This window comes from Xiphophorus couchianus, chromosome 20 (genome assembly GCF_001444195.1).
Source record: "Xiphophorus couchianus chromosome 20, X_couchianus-1.0, whole genome shotgun sequence".
NCBI lineage: Eukaryota > Metazoa > Chordata > Actinopteri > Cyprinodontiformes > Poeciliidae > Xiphophorus > Xiphophorus couchianus.
This window is the reverse complement of record NC_040247.1, coordinates 3,761,127-3,780,085: the sequence shown is the minus strand read 5'-3', so window position 1 is coordinate 3,780,085 and position 18,959 is coordinate 3,761,127. Positions and strand designations below refer to the sequence as shown.

Sequence of the window (18,959 nt, the reverse complement as noted above, 5' to 3'; positions counted from 1 at the left end):
ATATGAATCAAAGCAGTTTTTATCGGTGTGCCAAATCACATCAATCAGTCCCTCTAGATTTTTATTCTAATGTAAAATCCAACACATCCTCATTTTTTGGCACTACGTAATGCGTTATTGAGTTTATTGTGGTGGATGTCAAAAAATGTGGGTTACAGTGATGCCAACTCCCACCTGCAGGGGGCAGTATGTTTTACTACTGCACTTATACATTGGTGAATTTATAGTTGATATGGCGAGCAGCAAAGTCACTGCAAAATTTCTTCAAATATTTCTAAATTATTTCCACAAAAACAATCATGAAATCCTGAGGACTGATCAGGTTGAAGGAATGCAGACATGTTTATTTTAACAGTTTGTGGATTTTATTAACCGGCCCTTTGAACCCTGAGACCTGCTGGAAATTTTCATGAGGTCAAAGGTCAGATACAGAAATGCTGAGAACCAAACTGGATTCGTCCCAGAAATCCGGCACCAGAATATGACCGGACAGAAGAGAAGAACGCTGAGGGTCAACATTCAGGGGAATTTATTTGCAAATTGAACCAGAACCAAAGAGACGGATATGTTCTGATCAGCCTCGTCAGAGGGAACCAGGAGAGGTCCGCTTCTGGTTCCGGTGGAGGTTTTGTGCTGGAGATCCAAATCGGGAGACAAAATGTTGCAGAAAAAAGCAGAAAATTAGAAATAAAAAGTTATGTGTTTAAAACCGAACCGATCCGGATTCTGGGCGGGTCAGTGGTTGGACAGGGTGGTTGCTATGGTAACCGCTATCCTCACGTGTCAGTCGGTCAAGCAGATGTTAGTGGAAACAGCGAGTCTGATTGGTCAGTGGGAACCAATCACGTGCGAGCGCGGCAAGCATTCGCTATATAAATGATGACATCATCAGTTCGCATAAAGCTTCACTCCGAACCCACAGCTGGTGTTTAAGTGACGGGTCTGAGTTTAAAAAAGGGGTTCTGCTGGTTCGGTTTCGGTCGGCCCTACTTGGTGCCGGTCCAGGCCCGGTCGGAGTGCGGGGAGGGGCCGCAGAGCTCGGAGTCAGAGTCGGACTCCCCCTGGGCGATGTAGGGCCGGCCGGCGGGGCGGCGGGCGGAGCCTCCGCCGCTGCCGCCGGCCGGCTGCTCCCCAGGCCCGGCGGACGGGTAGAACCCGTTGTTCAGAAAGTCCAGGTTCTCCCGGGACTGGGAAATGGAGAAACCGCTGAAGGAGCGCTCCAGCTCCTCATGGTCCACCGACGGGATGGACACCGAGGTGTCGCTGTCGGGCTTCGCCTCGTCCCCATTCCGCTCCGGTCCGGCCCGGTCCCCGGCGCTGTGCCGGCTGGGTCGGTTCCCGCCGTGTCTCTCCCCGGCTGGAGGGGGGGGCAGGCGGACCAGCGAAGAGTCGCCCACCGGGCTCGGGGTGTTGCCATGGCTACGCTGTGGAGGGGGCGGGACCTGCTGGTGGAGCTGGGAGCTGATTGGCTGCCAGGAGGTGGAGGGCGGGCAGGTGGGGGCGGTGTAGTTCCTGTGTCCCGTGGAGCTGCTGGAGCGGACCATCTTGGTCACAAAGCGGGTCCTCTCCATGTGGTCGCCAGGCAACACCCTGCAGACAAAACAACAAAAGGAAATTTAGCTGTGATCCGGTACCCAGATTCCCAGCATCACTTAGACTTAGACTTACTTTATTATCATTTTGCATGCACAGGGTGAATACAGAACGAAATTTCGTTGCATACGGCTCAGGACAATGTTTTGAGCTTTCAATGTTGTGAGGTTACTCCAGAATAAAATAAAATACAGTATAAAATATAAATATAAAGTGCAGGACTGACAGTAAAATATAAGTTATTTAGCTCTGTACATGTGCAAGGTATAAAGTGGAGACCAGATTTTAAGTGCAGTCCAGTTAAGAGTTCAGCAGTCTGATGGCAAGTGGGAAAAAGCTGTTTCGGAACCAGGTGGACCTGCACCGGATGCTGCAGAACCTCTTTCCAGAGGGCAGCAGGGAGAACAGTCCATTCACACAACCAGTTTGGCAGTTCCTACATTTACCCAGTTACATTGGCTTGAGTAAGTTTCTTGGAAAAAAAACAAAAAACGTTTAGACTATGTTTACATGAGACCGTTGCCTCATCCATCCATCCATCCAGCCATCCATCCATCCATCCATCCATCCATCCATCCATCCATCCATCCATCCATTTTCTAACACCTTGTCCCTGTGGGGTCAGGAGGAGCTGCTGCCTCTCCAGCTAATGTTCCAGGTGAGAGACGGGGTCACCTGGACAGGTCAGTCTGTCGCAGGGCAACACAAAGACAGACAGGACAAACAACCATGCGCGTGTCCATACACACACACACACATACACACACACACACATACACACACACACACATACACACACACACACACGCCTTCATACTTGAAAACACATCATATAAAACCAAATGGCAACGACCATTTCATATTTAAACATTCTTTCTAAAAAAACAAAAACTTAACTATTCCTCTCTAAATAATAATACACTAACAAGTTAGTATAACTACTATCAACAGAACACATATATACCGAGGTCAGAGGGAAAAGAACAAAACCACCGTAAAATAAAAACTAAAAGGAAAAAAAGTCAAACGTGGAGTTTATAGCAGATTAAATTCTGATTGAAAAACGTTTTAATGCAGTGGCTGTGTCAATGTTTTTCAAAGATTTACAAAATAATAAAAACTCATTTTTTAATGCTTTTTCAATAGGAAGAGCTTTTCTAAAACCACATGTATGAATGTAAAATGTGGTTGTTTTTTATGTTAATTTCCACATTTAGATGGTACCGCCAAGACACATTGAATCGGTTGTAGTTCCCATGCCAGGCCACCAAATGGCGCTGTGATTTTAGCATGTTATTGAACACACATGACCTTTTGACCCTTAGCTTCCACTAAACAGTAGCCCGTCTCTGGAGAATCAATGCAGAAATGGTGTTAAACTGAACAGGTTAAGTCGTCCAACGCAGCACAATGCTGCCTACAAGAAAAAAATATTTATTTTTTATCTTTTTTCACTCGATATGATCACCCAACATTTAAAAAACTGTACGTCATAAAAGCATTCACCGCTTGAATCTTTTCACTTTACAGCCATAAACTTCAGTATATTGAATTCTTGGTAGGTCAGTGAAAAGAAATGATGCAGTATTTAAAATAATTTACAAATATCGATCTGAAAAGTGTGGCATGCAAAGTCCAAACCATTTATTACCAGTTGTGCATCTTTACCAGCTTTGCATGGCTACAGACTGAAATATGTAATTGTTTTATTAGTAAAACAGCTGTAGTCTGACTGAATGAACAGTAACTGGGAATGTTACATCTGGGCTTTAGCTAGGCCATTCCAACATTAAAATCTTTTATTTTAAACCATCAATTGTAGCTCTGGCTTGTTGGGAGCAGAGGTGTGACCAAGTCACTGTGTTGCAAGTCTCAAGTAAGTCTCAAGTCTCTGTCCTCAAGTCCGAGTCAAGTCTCAAGTAAAGACAGGCAAAAGTCGAGTCAAGTCTCAAGTCAGGAACCTTTAATTTCAAGTCATTTCGAGTCGTTTTTATTTTATTTTATTTTTTATAATTTGCAATTATACATAAAATTCAAATAAAAGACCATTTGTTCGTTTTAAAATATGTATTTATCTCAAATGATAGAACATGTGTAGCTGAACACAAAGTATAAAAAACATTTTTAAATTGGACCACTTTATTGCCCAGTTCTGTTAAACTTGATATTCAATAAAAAAAGAGGAAAATGCTGACATTTCCACAGCACAATACAAAGAACCATAACAGCAGTTTTTTCCTCTTTTCTCTGACCTGTCAAAACAATATATTGTCAATATAATTTCCCAACGTAGATGTCTTCAAATACACCAACCATCCTTAGATGATACTAGACCCGGCTCATCATCATGATGGGACAGAGAGACTCTGTTCCCTGTGTTCAGGTCCAGAATCTGCTTTCTGTTCCGGAGCCCCGCTCACTATCCGCCGGCTTCCTGAGCTAACACGGTGCACATTATTTGTGGAGGCATTTGAAGGACCGGATTTATGGTAAATAATCACCAATTTAACCCGGAGTACACATGCTAACACGAAGTTAGCTAAAGTCAGCTATCTTACAGCAAAAGAAAAGCGCCACCTACCGATCTTTGTGAAGCTTCAAATGCCGGACAAAGTTGGACGTCGTGGCATCTCCATCCGATATTCTCTTCTTGCATGTTTTACAAGTTGCAGTTCGTTTTTTAGTCGAAAGTTCATAACCTACGTAGCCAAAAGAAATTACTCGCGGAAGCATATTCCAGCGGTTATTTCGTATTTCGTTCCCTGAGCTCTGTAGCTTTGCCGCGTTTTTTTAAACATCCAAATCCTGTTAATTTGATTGGTTGTGCTGCAGCTACGTACACATACATACATAAGGAGAGAGGAAAACCATAGTGACGGTCTGCGCATATTGATACGGAATGAGTGACATTAATTAATGACGCCACTTTATAAATAATGTGTTTTAAATTTTAAGACTTTGAGTAAAAAATATCAAGTCTTTTCAAGTAAACAGCTTCAAGTCGAGTCAAGTCCCAAGTCAATGGCATGAAAGTCAAAGTCAAGTCCGAGTCTTTGAGCATTTTTTCAAGTCAAGTCTCAAGTCGTGATTTTAACGACTCGAGTCTGACTCGAGTCCAAGTCATGTGACTCGAGTCCCCACCTCTGGTTGGGAGTGGTCATTATTTTGGAAGTCGTTAGCCTGTAGCTGCTTTTCATTCAGAATTTTCCTGTTTTTGATTTAATTTACCTTTCAATCAACTTTATCTTCCCGCGGCATGAAGCTGCCACCTCAGCAACTTACAGAATGGAGGAGGTGATGTGATTTAATCAGAGCCTCCATGCACTGATTAAAAGTTTCAGTCCCCAGACGTTAGAAAAGCTTGCTTCATTACACACTCACTGCAGGATCTTGGAGAGGGACTGGTTCTTCTCCTGCAGGTCCACTGGACTGTGGTACGGCGGCGCCGGGTCCGGTTCCTTCGACCCAAAGTAGGCATCCGTCTCTGCCTGAGGGATTCCCATTCGCTGAATGTAGATGTTCACCAGAAAGTCCAGCTTCCTCTCCATGGACAGGACCTGCAGGACATCAGAGTTTAGACCAAATTTAGACCTTCATTAGTTCAGTTCCAGACCGGCATCAGGACAGAGATGCAGGTCTTACTGGTGGTTAAAATCCAGAAAACCAGCAAATGCTGCCAGCGCTAAGGGCAACAGATAGAAAGAGGCTTTCAGCTAATTCTGGTGCGTTTACAGAAATGTAATTAATGTACATTGTCCTTAATAAATAAAGTGAGTGTAATTAAAATAGCAGCAGAGTGGAGGCAACATCACAAGCGCTTCACCTGCTTCTCCACCTTCCCCAGACGTCCCATCATGCTCGGGTCTTCAGGTGTCTCCTCGCCACCTGATTTGGGACGGTCCTTGTCTGCAATGGGGGTTCCTCTTCCCACGATCTGATCCACCCTGCCAGAACCAGACAGAACCCGGTCATAGCTGATTGAGAGTCGGAGCGCAGAGGCGCCAAGGCCCGGAGCCTTACCGGGCCTGGAGGTTCTTGATGCGGGCCAGCATGTCCAGATGTCCAGCCGAGTACTGCTCGATCACGTCCATGACGTCGTAGGGTCGGAGGCTCTCCTTGAACTTCCTCTTGGACACCATGAAGCGCATGATGCTGCCAGAGACAAGCAAGCGTCACCACAGCTGGACTCGGACCGGGTTCTGCTGGTTCTGGTCTGGAGCACAGGCCCACAACAGGGCGTGTTGTCTGGACCGGTCACAGCCAGGAACTGAACTGGATCTGGTCCAGTCCAGCGGTTCTGTTCTTTCAGAGCAGAACCTACAACCACATTTCCACTGGTCAACAACATCAGTAAAAACAGAACATGTTGATTTGTAAATCCTTTTGCTCATATGTTCAATCGAATTCATTAAAAAGACAAGCTGGATCATATTCAAACGGATAAACTTATAAATAATAATCACTCGTTTGGATTTTGATCAATCTTAAGTCCAGAACTTTGTAACTTTTGAAACTCAGAAATTGTCAAATTTTTTCAGAAAATTTATGAGAATAATCTTTTTTGGCGAGACAGTTATTTTCAACTTGCCAAACTCAGAAATGTCCAAGTTGTTTTCTAGAAAATTCTGCAAAAGCAACTCCTCTTCATTTCTCTAACTACAACGTCCTTAAATTGAACTGAACATGAAGTAGAACCCGGACAGAACCAGAACCTTGAAACACCGACGCTGGTCAGAACAGATCTGGGATCTGAATCCTCAGAGAGTAAAACTGAAGCCTGGCCATAAAGAGCAACAGCAATAAAATAATAAAATAACAATAATAAAGCAGGCTGCAGGTAAACGGGACAGAACAGTGAAATAATGACGCTGAGTGACGTGACTGTTCTTACCCAACAGCTGATGATGACCTTTGACCCTGGCGTGAGCATAAATAAAACATAAGTAAATAAAATAATGTGAAGAAAATCATGACTTAGTGCATAAAACAGCAAATGAGGAGTGAGAAGCGATGGATGGTGGCGGCGCAGCAGACAGCCTCTGATGGACGGACTCCTACCAGATGGCCCTGATGGTGACCTTTAACCCCGGCGTCAGGTCCTGAGGGACGAACTCACAGTGGCAGCTCTTGTTGTCGTCCACCATGTCTTCACCTGGCAGGCTGGCGTCTGAAACAAAGCAGAGGTCAGAAATCATTTAGTCCCACCCATCAGCGAACGCTGCTGCAGCTTCCTGAGAGACTTGATCATGTGACAGGAAGTCCAGAGGAATGAAACAGCTTCCTTCCTGTGAGCGTGAGTGTGAGCGCTGACCTGGGGAACTCTTGTGTCTGAACTCTTCATCCTGCATCTCTATCAGCACTACAGGAGGAAGAGGAGAGGAAACAGCTTCGTCAGAGGAAGAGGAGAGAAAACAGCTTCATCAGAGGAAGAGGAGAGGAAACAGCTTCATCAGAGGAAGAGGAGAGGAAACAGCTTCACCAGAGGAAGAGGAGAGGAAACAGCTTCATCAGAGGAAGAGGAGAGGAAACAGCTTCATCAGAGGAAGAGGAGAGGAAACAGCTTCATCAGAGGAAGAGGAGAGGAAACAGCTTCATCATAGGAAGAGGAGAGGAAACAGCTTCATCAGAGGAAGAGGAGAGGAAACAGCTTCACCAGAGGAAGAGGAGAGGAAACAGCTTCATCAGAGGAAGAGGAGAGGAAACAGCTTCATCATAGGAAGAGGAGAGGAAACAGCTTCAACATAGGAAGAGGAGAGGAAACAGCTTCATCAGAGGAAGAGGAGAGGAAACAGCTTCATCAGAGGAAGAGGAGAGGAAACAGCTTCATCATAGGAAGAGGAGAGGAAACAGCTTCATCAGAGGAAGAGGAGAGGAAACAGCTTCAACAGAGGAAGAGGAGAGGAAACAGCTTCATCAGAGGAAGAGGAGAGGAAACAGCTTCACCAGAGGAAGAGGAGAGGAAACAGCTTCATCAGAGGAAGAGGAGAGGAAACAGCTTCAACATAGGAAGAGGAGAGGAAACAGCTTCAACATAGGAAGAGGAGAGGAAACAGCTTCAACATAAGAAGAGGAGAGGAAACAGCTTCATCAGAGGAAGAGGAGAGGAAACAGCTTCATCAGAGGAAGAGGAGAGGAAACAGCTTCATCATAGGAAGAGGAGAGGAAACAGCTTCATCAGAGGAAGAGGAGAGGAAACAGCTTCAACAGAGGAAGAGGAGAGGAAACAGCTTCATCAGAGGAAGAGGAGAGGAAACAGCTTCACCAGAGGAAGAGGAGAGGAAACAGCTTCATCAGAGGAAGAGGAGAGGAAACAGCTTCAACATAGGAAGAGGAGAGGAAACAGCTTCAACATAGGAAGAGGAGAGGAAACAGCTTCATCAGAGGAAGAGGAGAGGAAACAGCTTCATCAGAGGAAGAGGAGAGGAAACAGCTTCATCATAGGAAGAGGAGAGGAAACAGCTTCATCAGAGGAAGAGGAGAGGAAACAGCTTCATCAGAGGAAGAGGAGAGGAAACAGCTTCATCATAGGAAGAGGAGAGGAAACAGCTTCATCATAGGAAGAGGAGAGGAAACAGCTTCATCAGAGGAAGAGGAGAGGAAACAGCTTCATCATAGGAAGAGGAGAGGAAACAGCTTCATCATAGGAAGAGGAGAGGAAACAGCTTCATCATAGGAAGAGGAGAGGAAACAGCTTCAACATAGGAAGAGGAGAGGAAACAGCTTCATCAGAGGAAGAGGAGAGGAAACAGCTTCATCAGAGGAAGAGGAGAGGAAACAGCTTCATCATAGGAAGAGGAGAGGAAACAGCTTCATCAGAGGAAGAGGAGAGGAAACAGCTTCAACAGAGGAAGAGGAGAGGAAACAGCTTCACCATAGGAAGAGGAGAGGAAACAGCTTCATCATAGGAAGAGGAGAGGAAACAGCTTCATCATAGGAAGAGGAGAGGAAACAGCTTCATCAGAGGAAGAGGAGAGGAAACAGCTTCATCAGAGGAAGAGGAGAGGAAACAGCTTCATCATAGGAAGAGGAGAGGAAACAGCTTCATCATAGGAAGAGGAGAGGAAACAGCTTCATCATAGGAAGAGGAGAGGAAACAGCTTCATCAGAGGAAGAGGAGAGGAAACAGCTTCATCATAGGAAGAGGAGAGGAAACAGCTTCATCAGAGGAAGAGGAGAGGAAACAGCTTCATCAGAGCAGCAACAGATCTTTGTTTCTGCCAACTAATCAGAAACAGCACCATAGAGGTTCAGGATCGGGTCAGATTGGTACTGATTGTGTCTGATCGGGTCGGGATTCTGCACAGTGTTTGTAAGTTGTCGATATCTTACCTACCAGAAACATTTTATGATCAAAAAGCTGAACACCTGAAGTCCTCAGAGGAAACATCTCAGTGTTTCACTGTAAAAAAGGTTTGTAGTTTGTTTTGTTTCAACCTGAAGTGTGAAATAAACTTCAGTGGAGTTTGGAAACAAAATGTGTGTTTAGGTTTATGTCTGGTTGAGCCATGTGTGACCAGTTGATTTATTTTTTCTTTTTTGGGGGGGATTTTATTGTGATCCATGGGGGGCTCAGAAAATCTTTGGGAACCACTGACACATGGGGAGGTCTCCGACCAGAACCAGCTGTTTGGACCTCACCATCAACTGGAAACTAAGCTGGTATTCACAAGGACAGAAGAAAACCACCAGAAACCCGAACCAGCCGATGCCCAAACCGGACCGTGTCCAGAGGAACCTGGAGATGTTCCTGCAGCCGCTGCTGCCCCCTGCTGGCCTGGAGCAGCAGATCCGCTGTAGGACTTGAGGTCAGCCGAGTTTAATGTTTTGAAGCTAAATGCAGCCAACATGGATGGAGACCAGGAGGTCCCAACAGGCCGTGTCCGACTGTGTGACCAGTTCAAACTGGTTCTGACCTTTGACCCCTGATGATGAGAGCTGATCTGTTTCCTCTGCAAACCTTCTCCCACTTTCATTCAAATTAATCAACTTTATCTGCTTTTTATTAAGTCGGTGCTGGAAATTTACGTAATCTGGACCAGAACAGAACTGCCTGAACTTCAGGTATGAGGCGTCCTTTTACAGTTACACTGTAAAAAATTAACATCAATATTTTGATTTCTCATAGAGAAAAATGTATATGTTCATTTTTCATGGTCATATTTTCTCCATGTTATTTATGAATAAATAATATTAAATATCAGAGTTAAAAACTAAACATCACCATTTAAATCTTTAGACCAATAACTATTTAACTTGCAAATTAAACATTAAGTAGTTAGGAAGCAAAATATTTAGTATTCAAACTGAACATTTAGTAACAAACAAAATATAAATTTTCAAATTAAACATTTAAATTTCACATTCAAATATTTATTTTTAAAACACGTTTTTTTTTTTTAGCTTGTTAACTAAATATTTAGCTATAAGACTAAATTTTTAGGTTGCTAGTTAAATATTTAACTCGGAACTAAAAGTTTAGGTCCAGGCTAAATATTTAACTAATATGCAAACTGACATGCTAACAGAAGGAAGTGGAATATCAAAGTAAAAACTGTTTTAAATATTTAGTTTGGAACGTTGTCATTTATAAATTAATGAAATATGATGAAAATATGACTTTGAAAAATGAACACACATTATTTCTCCACGAGAGGCTCAATAAAGGAAAATATTTCTGTAAACGTTTCACTGTGTAATTTTGCAGACGGTGACTGTGGGATAATCTGGTGTGCTGGGACGCAGCTGTCGCCCCCTGGTGGCCACAAGGTGCGCAGCAGTTTGAGGTCAACCTGCCTCACCTTCAGAGTTCTGGCGGGACGCCGCTCCTCGGATCTTGAAGGCCTGCCGGGTCCGGCTGCGTTCCCCAAAGCTCCAGCTCTTCGGAACCTTACTGGGACTGTCATCCAGACTGGGCTCCATACTGGGAGACCGGCGCAGCGCCTGGACGCCCCCCTGGGTGCTGGGGCCCACTGCGACGCCGGGCGCCACGCCGCCCGGAGGAACCACTGCAGACAGCAGAGCAGACCTGCATGACGCTCTGACAGAAAACACACTGAAAAGTGCGGCATGTCACTCTAATCATTCAAAACATAAAGTCAGTGGTGGGACTTAGCAACTGCTTTGCTACTGTACAGCTTTTATGTATCTGTACTCAGAGGACCAGTGTTACATAAAATCAACTTTTTCATCTTTCCATCATGTTTGAATGTTTTTCCCTTATTAATAATCAGGGCCGTGCAGAGACCTTTAGGGGGCGGGGCCTCAACGTTTAAAAAACGGCACATTGAACAAGATCTTGAAACACTGTACAACAACAACTCATGTTAATCAAGAATCTAATGTTTAATCAGATTATTCTACATCACTGTCATCATGTGGGGCCCCGCCTCCGAGGCGAAGCTCCTCCTCAGAGCTGCAGGTTCTAAAGATTACAGAGCAGCTCCCTCAGGTCCTGGTTCTGGTTCTGTTTCTAGTTCTAGTTCTGGTTCTGTTTCTAGTTCTGGTTCTAGTTCTAGTTCTGTTTCTAGTTCTATTTCTAGTTCTGGTTCTGGTTCTAGTTCTGGTTCTGGTTCTGGTTCTAGTTCTAGTTCTGTTTCTATTTCTAGTTCTAGTTCTAGTTCTAGTTCTGGTTCTGGTTCTATTTCTAGTTCTAGTTCTAGTTCTAGTTCTAGTTCTGGTTCTGGTTCTAGTTCTGGTTCTGGTTCTATTTCTAGTTCTAGTTCTAGTTCTGGTTCTAGTTCTAGTTCTGGTTCTGGTTCTGGTTCTGGTACTGGTACCCACCGTGCTGAGGAGAACTCTTCCCTTTGGTTCCGGAGCTCCGTGGAGACGAGAAGACTCTCTCTTTCAAACTGACCTTCTGGCTGCAGAGACAGAAAGAATCCAGTCAGACCTCAAACATGGCCGACAAATATGGCCGACCATGTTTGTCAGCCATGGCAACCATGATGCAACAAACATGATGTCCATGATGCGGTTGTCATGGCACCTCTCATGGTGGGACAGACTCCACCCCAGTAAAGCTGCAGCTCTCAGCAGCAGGGGGCGCCGCTGCAGCACTGACCTCTACAGATCCACAGACTCCATTTGGGATCAATAAAGTATTTTTGAATGAAATCGACCCGAGACTAAAGGAACCAGAACCTGAAGACCCGGTTCAGATGAGACAGCAGGTATCTGAGCAGTTCTGGTGGAACTGACCCGGTCTGGACAGGATGACCAGAACCAGAACCAGAACCGGCTTCATATATCTGGTTCTGAAGCGTTTGGACTGACCTCGGTGACGGCTCCGGCTGGACGTCCTTCCTGCAGACAGACAGAGTTATCGGTCAATTAAATGAGGCAAAACATTATGACCACTTCCTGTTTCTGTTTGGGTCGGGGAAATTCTGGTTCTGTTCTGAATTGCTGGTTGTTTTAAGGAGCATTTATCACATAAAGTCCATTTTTAAGGCCTTAAATATTTCATTTTTCATTTAATTCACTAAATAATATATAAAAATTAAAAAACACAAAAACGTTGTTCATTGTTGTGTTTTGTGGATTTTTGTGTTATTTGGGTTTTTTGGGTTCTTTGGGTCTTTTGGGTTCTTTGGGTTTTTTGGGTTCTTTGGGTCTTTTGGGTTCTTTGGGTCGCTCTTCATAAACTTTTCTTCATTTAGTTTAGTTTACTAAAAGGATGCGTCAAAGTAAAAGCCACTGAAATGTTATTAAATCAAAATGTCCATATTTACTTCAGAACGGAGTTTGTAACCGACCAGCGTTTTTCTCGGTGGGTGGAGCTGATCTGATGGATGAACTACCAACCTGAACGAAAGTCCAGATTTGTTCTTGAGGTTCCTCAGCAGGTCCAGCTGGTTCAGAGGAGGAATCAGCCTGCAGACAAGCAGACGGATGAGGCGGCTGCAGGCGGAGCGCTGGCGGCGTGGGGGCGGAGCCTCACCTGTACATGGGGACGGACACCGTCCTCTCGTAGTAGTCCCAGGTGGAGGTCAGGTCGGTCCGGCTCAGGTTGGTGGCGTAGACCCGCCAGGCGGCCTGCAGACACTCTGAATGAGAAACCTCAAACTAAAACAACTTCTGGAAGCTCTAGATCTATAAAGGTCTAGATAAAGCAGCCGAAGCTTGTGAGTCTCACCTTCACTCATTCAGCCAATCACAGAGAAGCTGTGATGTCAGCGCTTACCTGAATGAGTCCAGCTGCAGGGTTCCGTCTTTTCTCAAAGTGTTTCTGTCGGTGCTGCTCCTGAACCTTCAGAGCGAATCCAGAGCCAAGAATTCCCTGGAGAGAGACAGACAGCAGAGTCTAGCTGAGTCCAGGTGAGTCCAGCTGAGTCCATATGAATCCAGCTGAGTCCAGCTGAGTCCAACTGAGTCCAAATGAGTCCAGCAGAGTCTAGCTGAGTCCATATGAATCCAGCTGAGTCCAGGTGAGTCCAGCTGAGTCCATATGAATCCAGCTGAGTCCAGCTGAGTCCAACTGAGTCCAAATGAGTCCAGCAGAGTCTAGCTGAGTCCATATGAATCCAGCTGAGTCCAGGTGAGTCCAGCTGAGTCCATATGAATCCAGCTGAGTCCAGCTGAGTCCAACTGAGTCCAAATGAGTCCAGCAGAGTCTAGCTGAGTCCATATGAATCCAGCTGAGTCCAGGTGAGTCCAGCTGAGTCCATATGAATCCAGCTGAGTCCAGCTGAGTCCAACTGAGTCCAAATGAGTCCAGCAGAGTCTAGCTGAGTCCAGGTGAGTCCAGCAGAGTCCAGCTGAGTCCAGGTGAGTCCAGCTGAGTCCAGGTGAGTCCAGCTGAGTCCATGTGAATCTAGCTGAGTCCAAATGAGTCCAGGTGATCTCAGGTAAACCATAAAATGACTCACAGCTGGCAGAGCGAAGAAGGAAACTCCGATCAGAGTAAAGGTTGCAGCCAGCAGGCGTCCATTCCAGGTGACAGGGAACTTGTCTCCATATCCGATGGTCGTCAACGTGATCTGAGGAGACATCAGGAGACGTGTCAGACTGTCCTGTTGCCTGTAGACGATAGCATCATCAGATGAAGATCAGGAGGAGATCAGAGGACACCTGCTGGGATCTCTGCACTACACCTGGACTCACCTGTGATGTGCTGTAGTTATAACTATGATGTCGCCATGGTAACCCAGATCTATCAAAGTAGAGCTTAGTTCTGATGTTCTCTGATGCTCTCCACAAACATGAAGCTGACCAAAACCAGAACCAGAACCAGAACCAGTCTCTGGCTGTGTGTGGTGTAATCTCACCAGTCCCCACCAGAGGGCGTCAGCGTACGTCTCAAACTGGTCGTTGTCTTCTTTCTCTGCCAGGTAGACCAGGAAGCTGGCCAGGATGAGACACAGGAAGCCGATGTACCAGGCAGTGATGAGTTCCTGTGGAGAAACCAGACCGTTCACACCGACGTACATCCAACCGTTCATCCAACCGTTCATCCATCCATCCTACTGGGTGAGTAACGTTTCAAATATTTGCTTCAGTCATCAGAAACCAAAGAGTCTCTGAAACAGACTGGAAGAAACTTTTGGAGAGCTGATCAATACTTCTGATCAATAAGAGGAAGATCAGTGACATCAGATGTTTGAAAGACGAAACCAGCAGTGCACACACACACACACCCACACACACACACACACACACACGCCCCCCCACACACACACAGTAAAGTCTTTCCTCCTTATATTTGTTTCTTCTTCTCTGTTTCCAAAGGGTCAGGCGACCTTTAGATGCCCCGCCCACCTCCAACCAGAAAGGAGGTGGTTGGACGTTTCTGACCAATCGGATCAGTTTTCATCACCAGAACCATCAAGTCTCAGCAGAACTGCTGGCTTGTTTTAGGTTTGGTTCAGAGTGACGTTATCTGTTCTCAAGAGCTCAGTGACCCCTGACCCCTGACCTTGCTGTGCGCGTAGACCACTGATCCCAGCAGCTTCCAGGTTCCTCCACGTCGATCCATCCGGATCATCCGCAGAATCTGCAGGAAGCGAAGCGACCTGATGGCAGACGTGGCGAAGACGTTTCCTTGAGTCCCAGCAGCCAGGACGGAGATGGAGGCGATGAGCACCATGATGTCTGCAGAAAGGTCAAAGGTCAACCACAGAAGATTCTCTGAACTGAGGACAAACATCTCCGATGGTTTTTACAGAAACTTTATCCCGAAGCAGCAGGTTCATTTGAGATGATTAATCAATTAATTGCATAGAAACATTCATATTAATTTAGCCACAATATAGAATGCAAATAAACTGTTTAATTTATTTTAAAATAAGAAAGTAAACGTTTCATTGCTTAAAATGTAATAACATAACATTCCTTTAGTTTGATCAATTGTAATTAACCAATTAATAATTGGACAGCAGAAGATGTTTAATGGGGGATTTGAACAGAATTTGAAGCTGAATTTGCCACATGAGTTTTGGGTTGAAAATATTTACAAAGAGTTTTTCTTTTAAGTTATTTGTAAATGTTTATAATTTTTGTTCAGTTTCAGTTTAATTACTGCTCTGAATAAATAGTTCTTTCAGCAAAAAATGTTTTCGAGTCTTTGTACTCCATTTACCGATTAAACAATGACTAAATTAGTTGACAAATAATTCAATAATCGATTAATTGGGATTAATTTGATTAGTTCAATTAATCACACAGACCTAGGTCAGACCTCACTGGTTCCATTGATAATCTGAACAACCTGATCTCATCTCTTTCTGTGGTTTCTATTTCCTCTGGTTGAGTGATGAAGATGATGAAAGCAGCAGATGGAGACTCACCGATGACGCAGAAAGGTTTTCTGGCGAACTTCAGCCGTCCTCTCCATCCTCGGTAACGGCAGCAGCATCCTGCAGCCCAGATCCTGACCATGTACTCCACCCCAAACACCACGATGGTCACCACTTCCTGCACGGTTAATATCGCTCATTCAGCTGAGCAGCATGGCGGAGCAACACCAGCAGCTGTCAGCAGATAACTGCAGCAGAACCAGAACCAGCAGGTTGATCCAGCAGCAGCAGATCCTGCAGAAGCCTGGACATTCTTCTAATGTGCACTGCGCCTCGAAATGTTCTGGATAGGGATGCAAACAACTAACTGTTCTGGTGTTTACCAGGATGTAGAGGGCGTCCTCTGAGCTCTTCTCATACTCTCTGATGGTGGAGAACACGGACAGAACCAGGCAGGAGAACACCAGCAGGAACCTGGACACAGAACGTCAACAAACCCATCACAGCTGAGATCAGCTGGTCAGAACTTTGAGATCTAACTCCAGCTGGGATCGCTGAGCAGCCGTAAAAACCCTTCAATAACCAAAACGCATTAAAACTAAATAATAAATTCATGAAGCAGCAGCATTAGCGGACAGCTCTGTGTGTGTGGGGGGGGGGGGGGGGGGGGGATGCGTGTGTGTGTGTGTCTGTAGTTACACATAGGCGTGGTAGATGAAGGCCCATCCGCGAGGTCTCTCCAGAACGTTGTAGAGGAAGTTCTGCAGCCGCCTGTAGAGGGCGTTTCTTTTCGGCGGTCTCTTTCCTCCAGAGACGCTGCTGCGCTGACGCCGAGGGCCTTCGTCCCCACCTGGAGGCCACAAACAGCGGCCATGTTCCCCTCATTACGTTCAAAAGGTAAACCAACAAACTGACTGACCACCAAGATGTCCAGAAGCTAAAGCTTTCAGCTGAACTAACACCAAGCACTGGGGCTGGTTGATGCTGGTGGACAGGGATTTGGTATTTCCTGACTTTGGCTGAAATCAGAGAACATTTCTCTGATCGAAGCCATCAGAACTCATCAAGACTCTGAACGGGGAGTTTCCCGATCCTGCAAGTTATCATCTGCACCAGATTCACTTCAAAGCCTCCATAACTCTGTGATTTACTGTGAGTAATATTGAGTATGTCTGCACCAAGTGGTCAGGACAGTCAGCAGCACAGCCTTCAGATTTATAAACAGTAAAAGATGGAAAATATTTGGTTACCATGACCACTGTGTGGATGAGCAAAACCTTTTCCAGCTGAACAGAAACTGAAGTTATCTCTACACAATCTAGAGTTATAGATCTAGTTATACACCCAGAGCGCAGCTTCAGTTATTCCATCTGAAAACCAGAGATCAGGCTGACCTCTGACCTCCAGAGCCACATAAAGCCGGTTCCAGAGTGGGCCTTCTAGCAGCTGCAGAACATTTCCAGGACCAGAGACTAAAGTCTCAGATCAGAGAAACTCGTCCAGGCTTTAGTTTCTCTTTAGTGGCTTTGATTCCTGCAGCAGCGTCTTCACAGGTCTGATTGACAACCCAACGGTCCAGAACGCTGCAGCTGGAGTTCTAACTAGAACCAGGAGGATAGAGACACCACCCGGTTCTACACCACCCGGTTCTGCATTCCTTCACTGAGACTTTAAACTGCTGGTAGTTTATAAATTACTGAATGGATTAAAGATCTGCTGCTGCTGGATCAACCTGCTGGTTCTGGTTCTGCTCTGCATCAGAACCAGAACCAAACATGGAGAAGCAGCATTCAGCTTCTATGCATCACAGATCTGGAACAAACTTTCAGAAAACTGACAAACAGCTGAAACACTGAGATCCTTTTAGGCTAAAAACCAGCTGGTTAGAATTGATTAATAATAACTGGAATATTGATTATCCTGCTGGATCATATTGATTATCCTGCTGGATCATATTGATTATCATGCTGGATCATATTGATTATCCTGCTGGATCATATTGATTATCCTGCTGGATCATAACTTCTTTACTTCTGTTTATTTTGCCACATTAATGTGATGTTTTATTTTATTTATTGTTTTGGGTTTGGTTAATTGGTTGGTTAACAATAATAATTGATTAATAATTTTGTTGTTTTTATGCAAAGCACTTTCAAATGTTTTATGTAAATAAACTTGAGTAGCTCCATAAAGAATCTGATCCGGTTCTGACCCACTAGAACCTCAGTCTGATGTTCCTCATCTTTTCCCATGATGCATCTCTTCGGCCTCTCCAGTAAACAGTAAACACCTCTAACCGAACCCTTCGGTCCGGTGACATCTGGATCAGAACCACCTTACCTGTCCTGCCTAATTTCCAAACACCTCACCGATCTCGCGCACGCGGTCATTCTGTGTGCGCGTGCGCGTGGATGAGCTCACCTGCGATGAGCAGAGCTCCGTCCCTGCTGGACTCCGTCCCTCCGGACTCCAGTCCCACGAAGCCCACCTTCAGCTTCTTCTGCTCGGCCTGCGCTCCGGGGAACACCCCGCCGTTGCGGGACTTCTGCACCATGGCGGGGCCGCGCACCGAGCTGCGGAGCTACAGCTTGGCCGCGGGCGGAGCTGCGAGGCGGGGCGCGGGCTGCGGGAGCATCGCTGCTGGAAGATGGAGGAGAAAAACCCGCAGAGAGGGAGAGAAGCGCCGCAGACTGGCTGATCAGCAGATCTTCATCCTCTGCGTCGTGAGGCGACGGGATGACGTCACAGATCCAAAGCGATTCAGAGGGACTGTTATTGATTATAGATGTTTGATCGTCAGTCTGAGCAGGACTGAACCGTCTGAAGGTGGTTACCATGGGAACCGCAGTGGAGGAGGATGGGCTGCTTTCTGATTGGCTGCTTTATGTTTGTTTATTTATGGATAATTCTGCTGAATCAAATCCAGAGACCGAACAAGTCCAGGTGGGATCCGGTCATCATCCAGACCAGCCGAACCGGGCTCAGCTCGGTCCGGTTCGGTTCAAGCAGAAGCGAACTGATCAGGAGGATGATCACAGATTAACAAACAGAACATAACAAGTGAGCGCTGCTGTTTGCAAAAACCTGAATAACAAAAGAAAGAAAGCTTTAAGAGTAAAATACTTGATTAATTCCTGCAACCGGATCAAGTCTCAACTCAACATCCTGACCCAAAAGACGAACTGATCCTAAAATAAATAATTATCAGGGAATTATTTCCTGCGACAGACTGGCGACCTGTCCAGGGTGACCTCGCCTGGAGCTGGTGATGGGCACCAGCAACCCTCCCGAGCCCAGTAGGGACAAAGGGTGAACAGAAAATGGATGGATGGAATTATTTCCAACACCTTTACTGCATTTTTTACAAGTTCATATGATCCAGTCTATAGAGACGATCTTTGATGTGCACAAAGATCACGGTTTTCAGCACGCTTCAATCAAGAACATAAAAAACTTCGGTCAGCAGGGAATAAGGAAAATTATTTGATTTCTTATGCTCTAAAACTGGAGTGTTGAGAATTGACTGATTTATTTTTTTTAATAAAATATTAAGGAAGCACAGCCGATGTCTGGCAGCTACTTTGGTCATTTTATCATTTACACACTGAATGAAAAACAAAATATCCTTTTTAA

At 45.3% G+C, this 18,959-nt stretch overlaps 1 protein-coding gene across 4 annotated transcripts; it reads right to left on the bottom strand.

The window, feature by feature from the left end:
• Positions 1–318: 318 nt before the first annotated feature.
• On the bottom strand, positions 319–18,562 carry kcnq2b (potassium voltage-gated channel, KQT-like subfamily, member 2b). 4 transcript variants are annotated; one of them, XM_028002413.1, is made up of 19 exons: positions 17,748–18,556; positions 16,026–16,176; positions 15,710–15,800; positions 15,378–15,504; positions 14,507–14,682; positions 13,860–13,985; positions 13,461–13,571; positions 12,776–12,871; positions 12,533–12,627; positions 12,397–12,465; positions 11,866–11,895; positions 11,374–11,453; positions 10,392–10,598; positions 6,905–6,952; positions 6,652–6,760; positions 5,614–5,745; positions 5,417–5,537; positions 4,975–5,150; positions 319–1,590 (listed from the first exon to the last, which is right to left on the bottom strand). In XM_028002413.1, the coding sequence occupies exons 1-19, from the start codon at positions 17,878–17,880 to the stop codon at positions 987–989; spliced, it is 2,682 nt and encodes an 893-aa protein (XP_027858214.1). In that variant the 5' UTR covers positions 17,881–18,556; the 3' UTR covers positions 319–986. The 4 variants fall into 4 exon arrangements, 2 of the variants coding, with proteins under 2 accessions (XP_027858214.1, XP_027858215.1); XM_028002414.1 differs by lacking the exon at positions 6,905–6,952 and having other exon boundaries at positions 17,748–18,554; XR_003593573.1 differs by lacking the exons at positions 319–1,590; positions 4,975–5,150 and adding an exon at positions 6,485–6,510 and having other exon boundaries at positions 17,748–18,562.
• Positions 18,563–18,959: the final 397 nt, after the last annotated feature.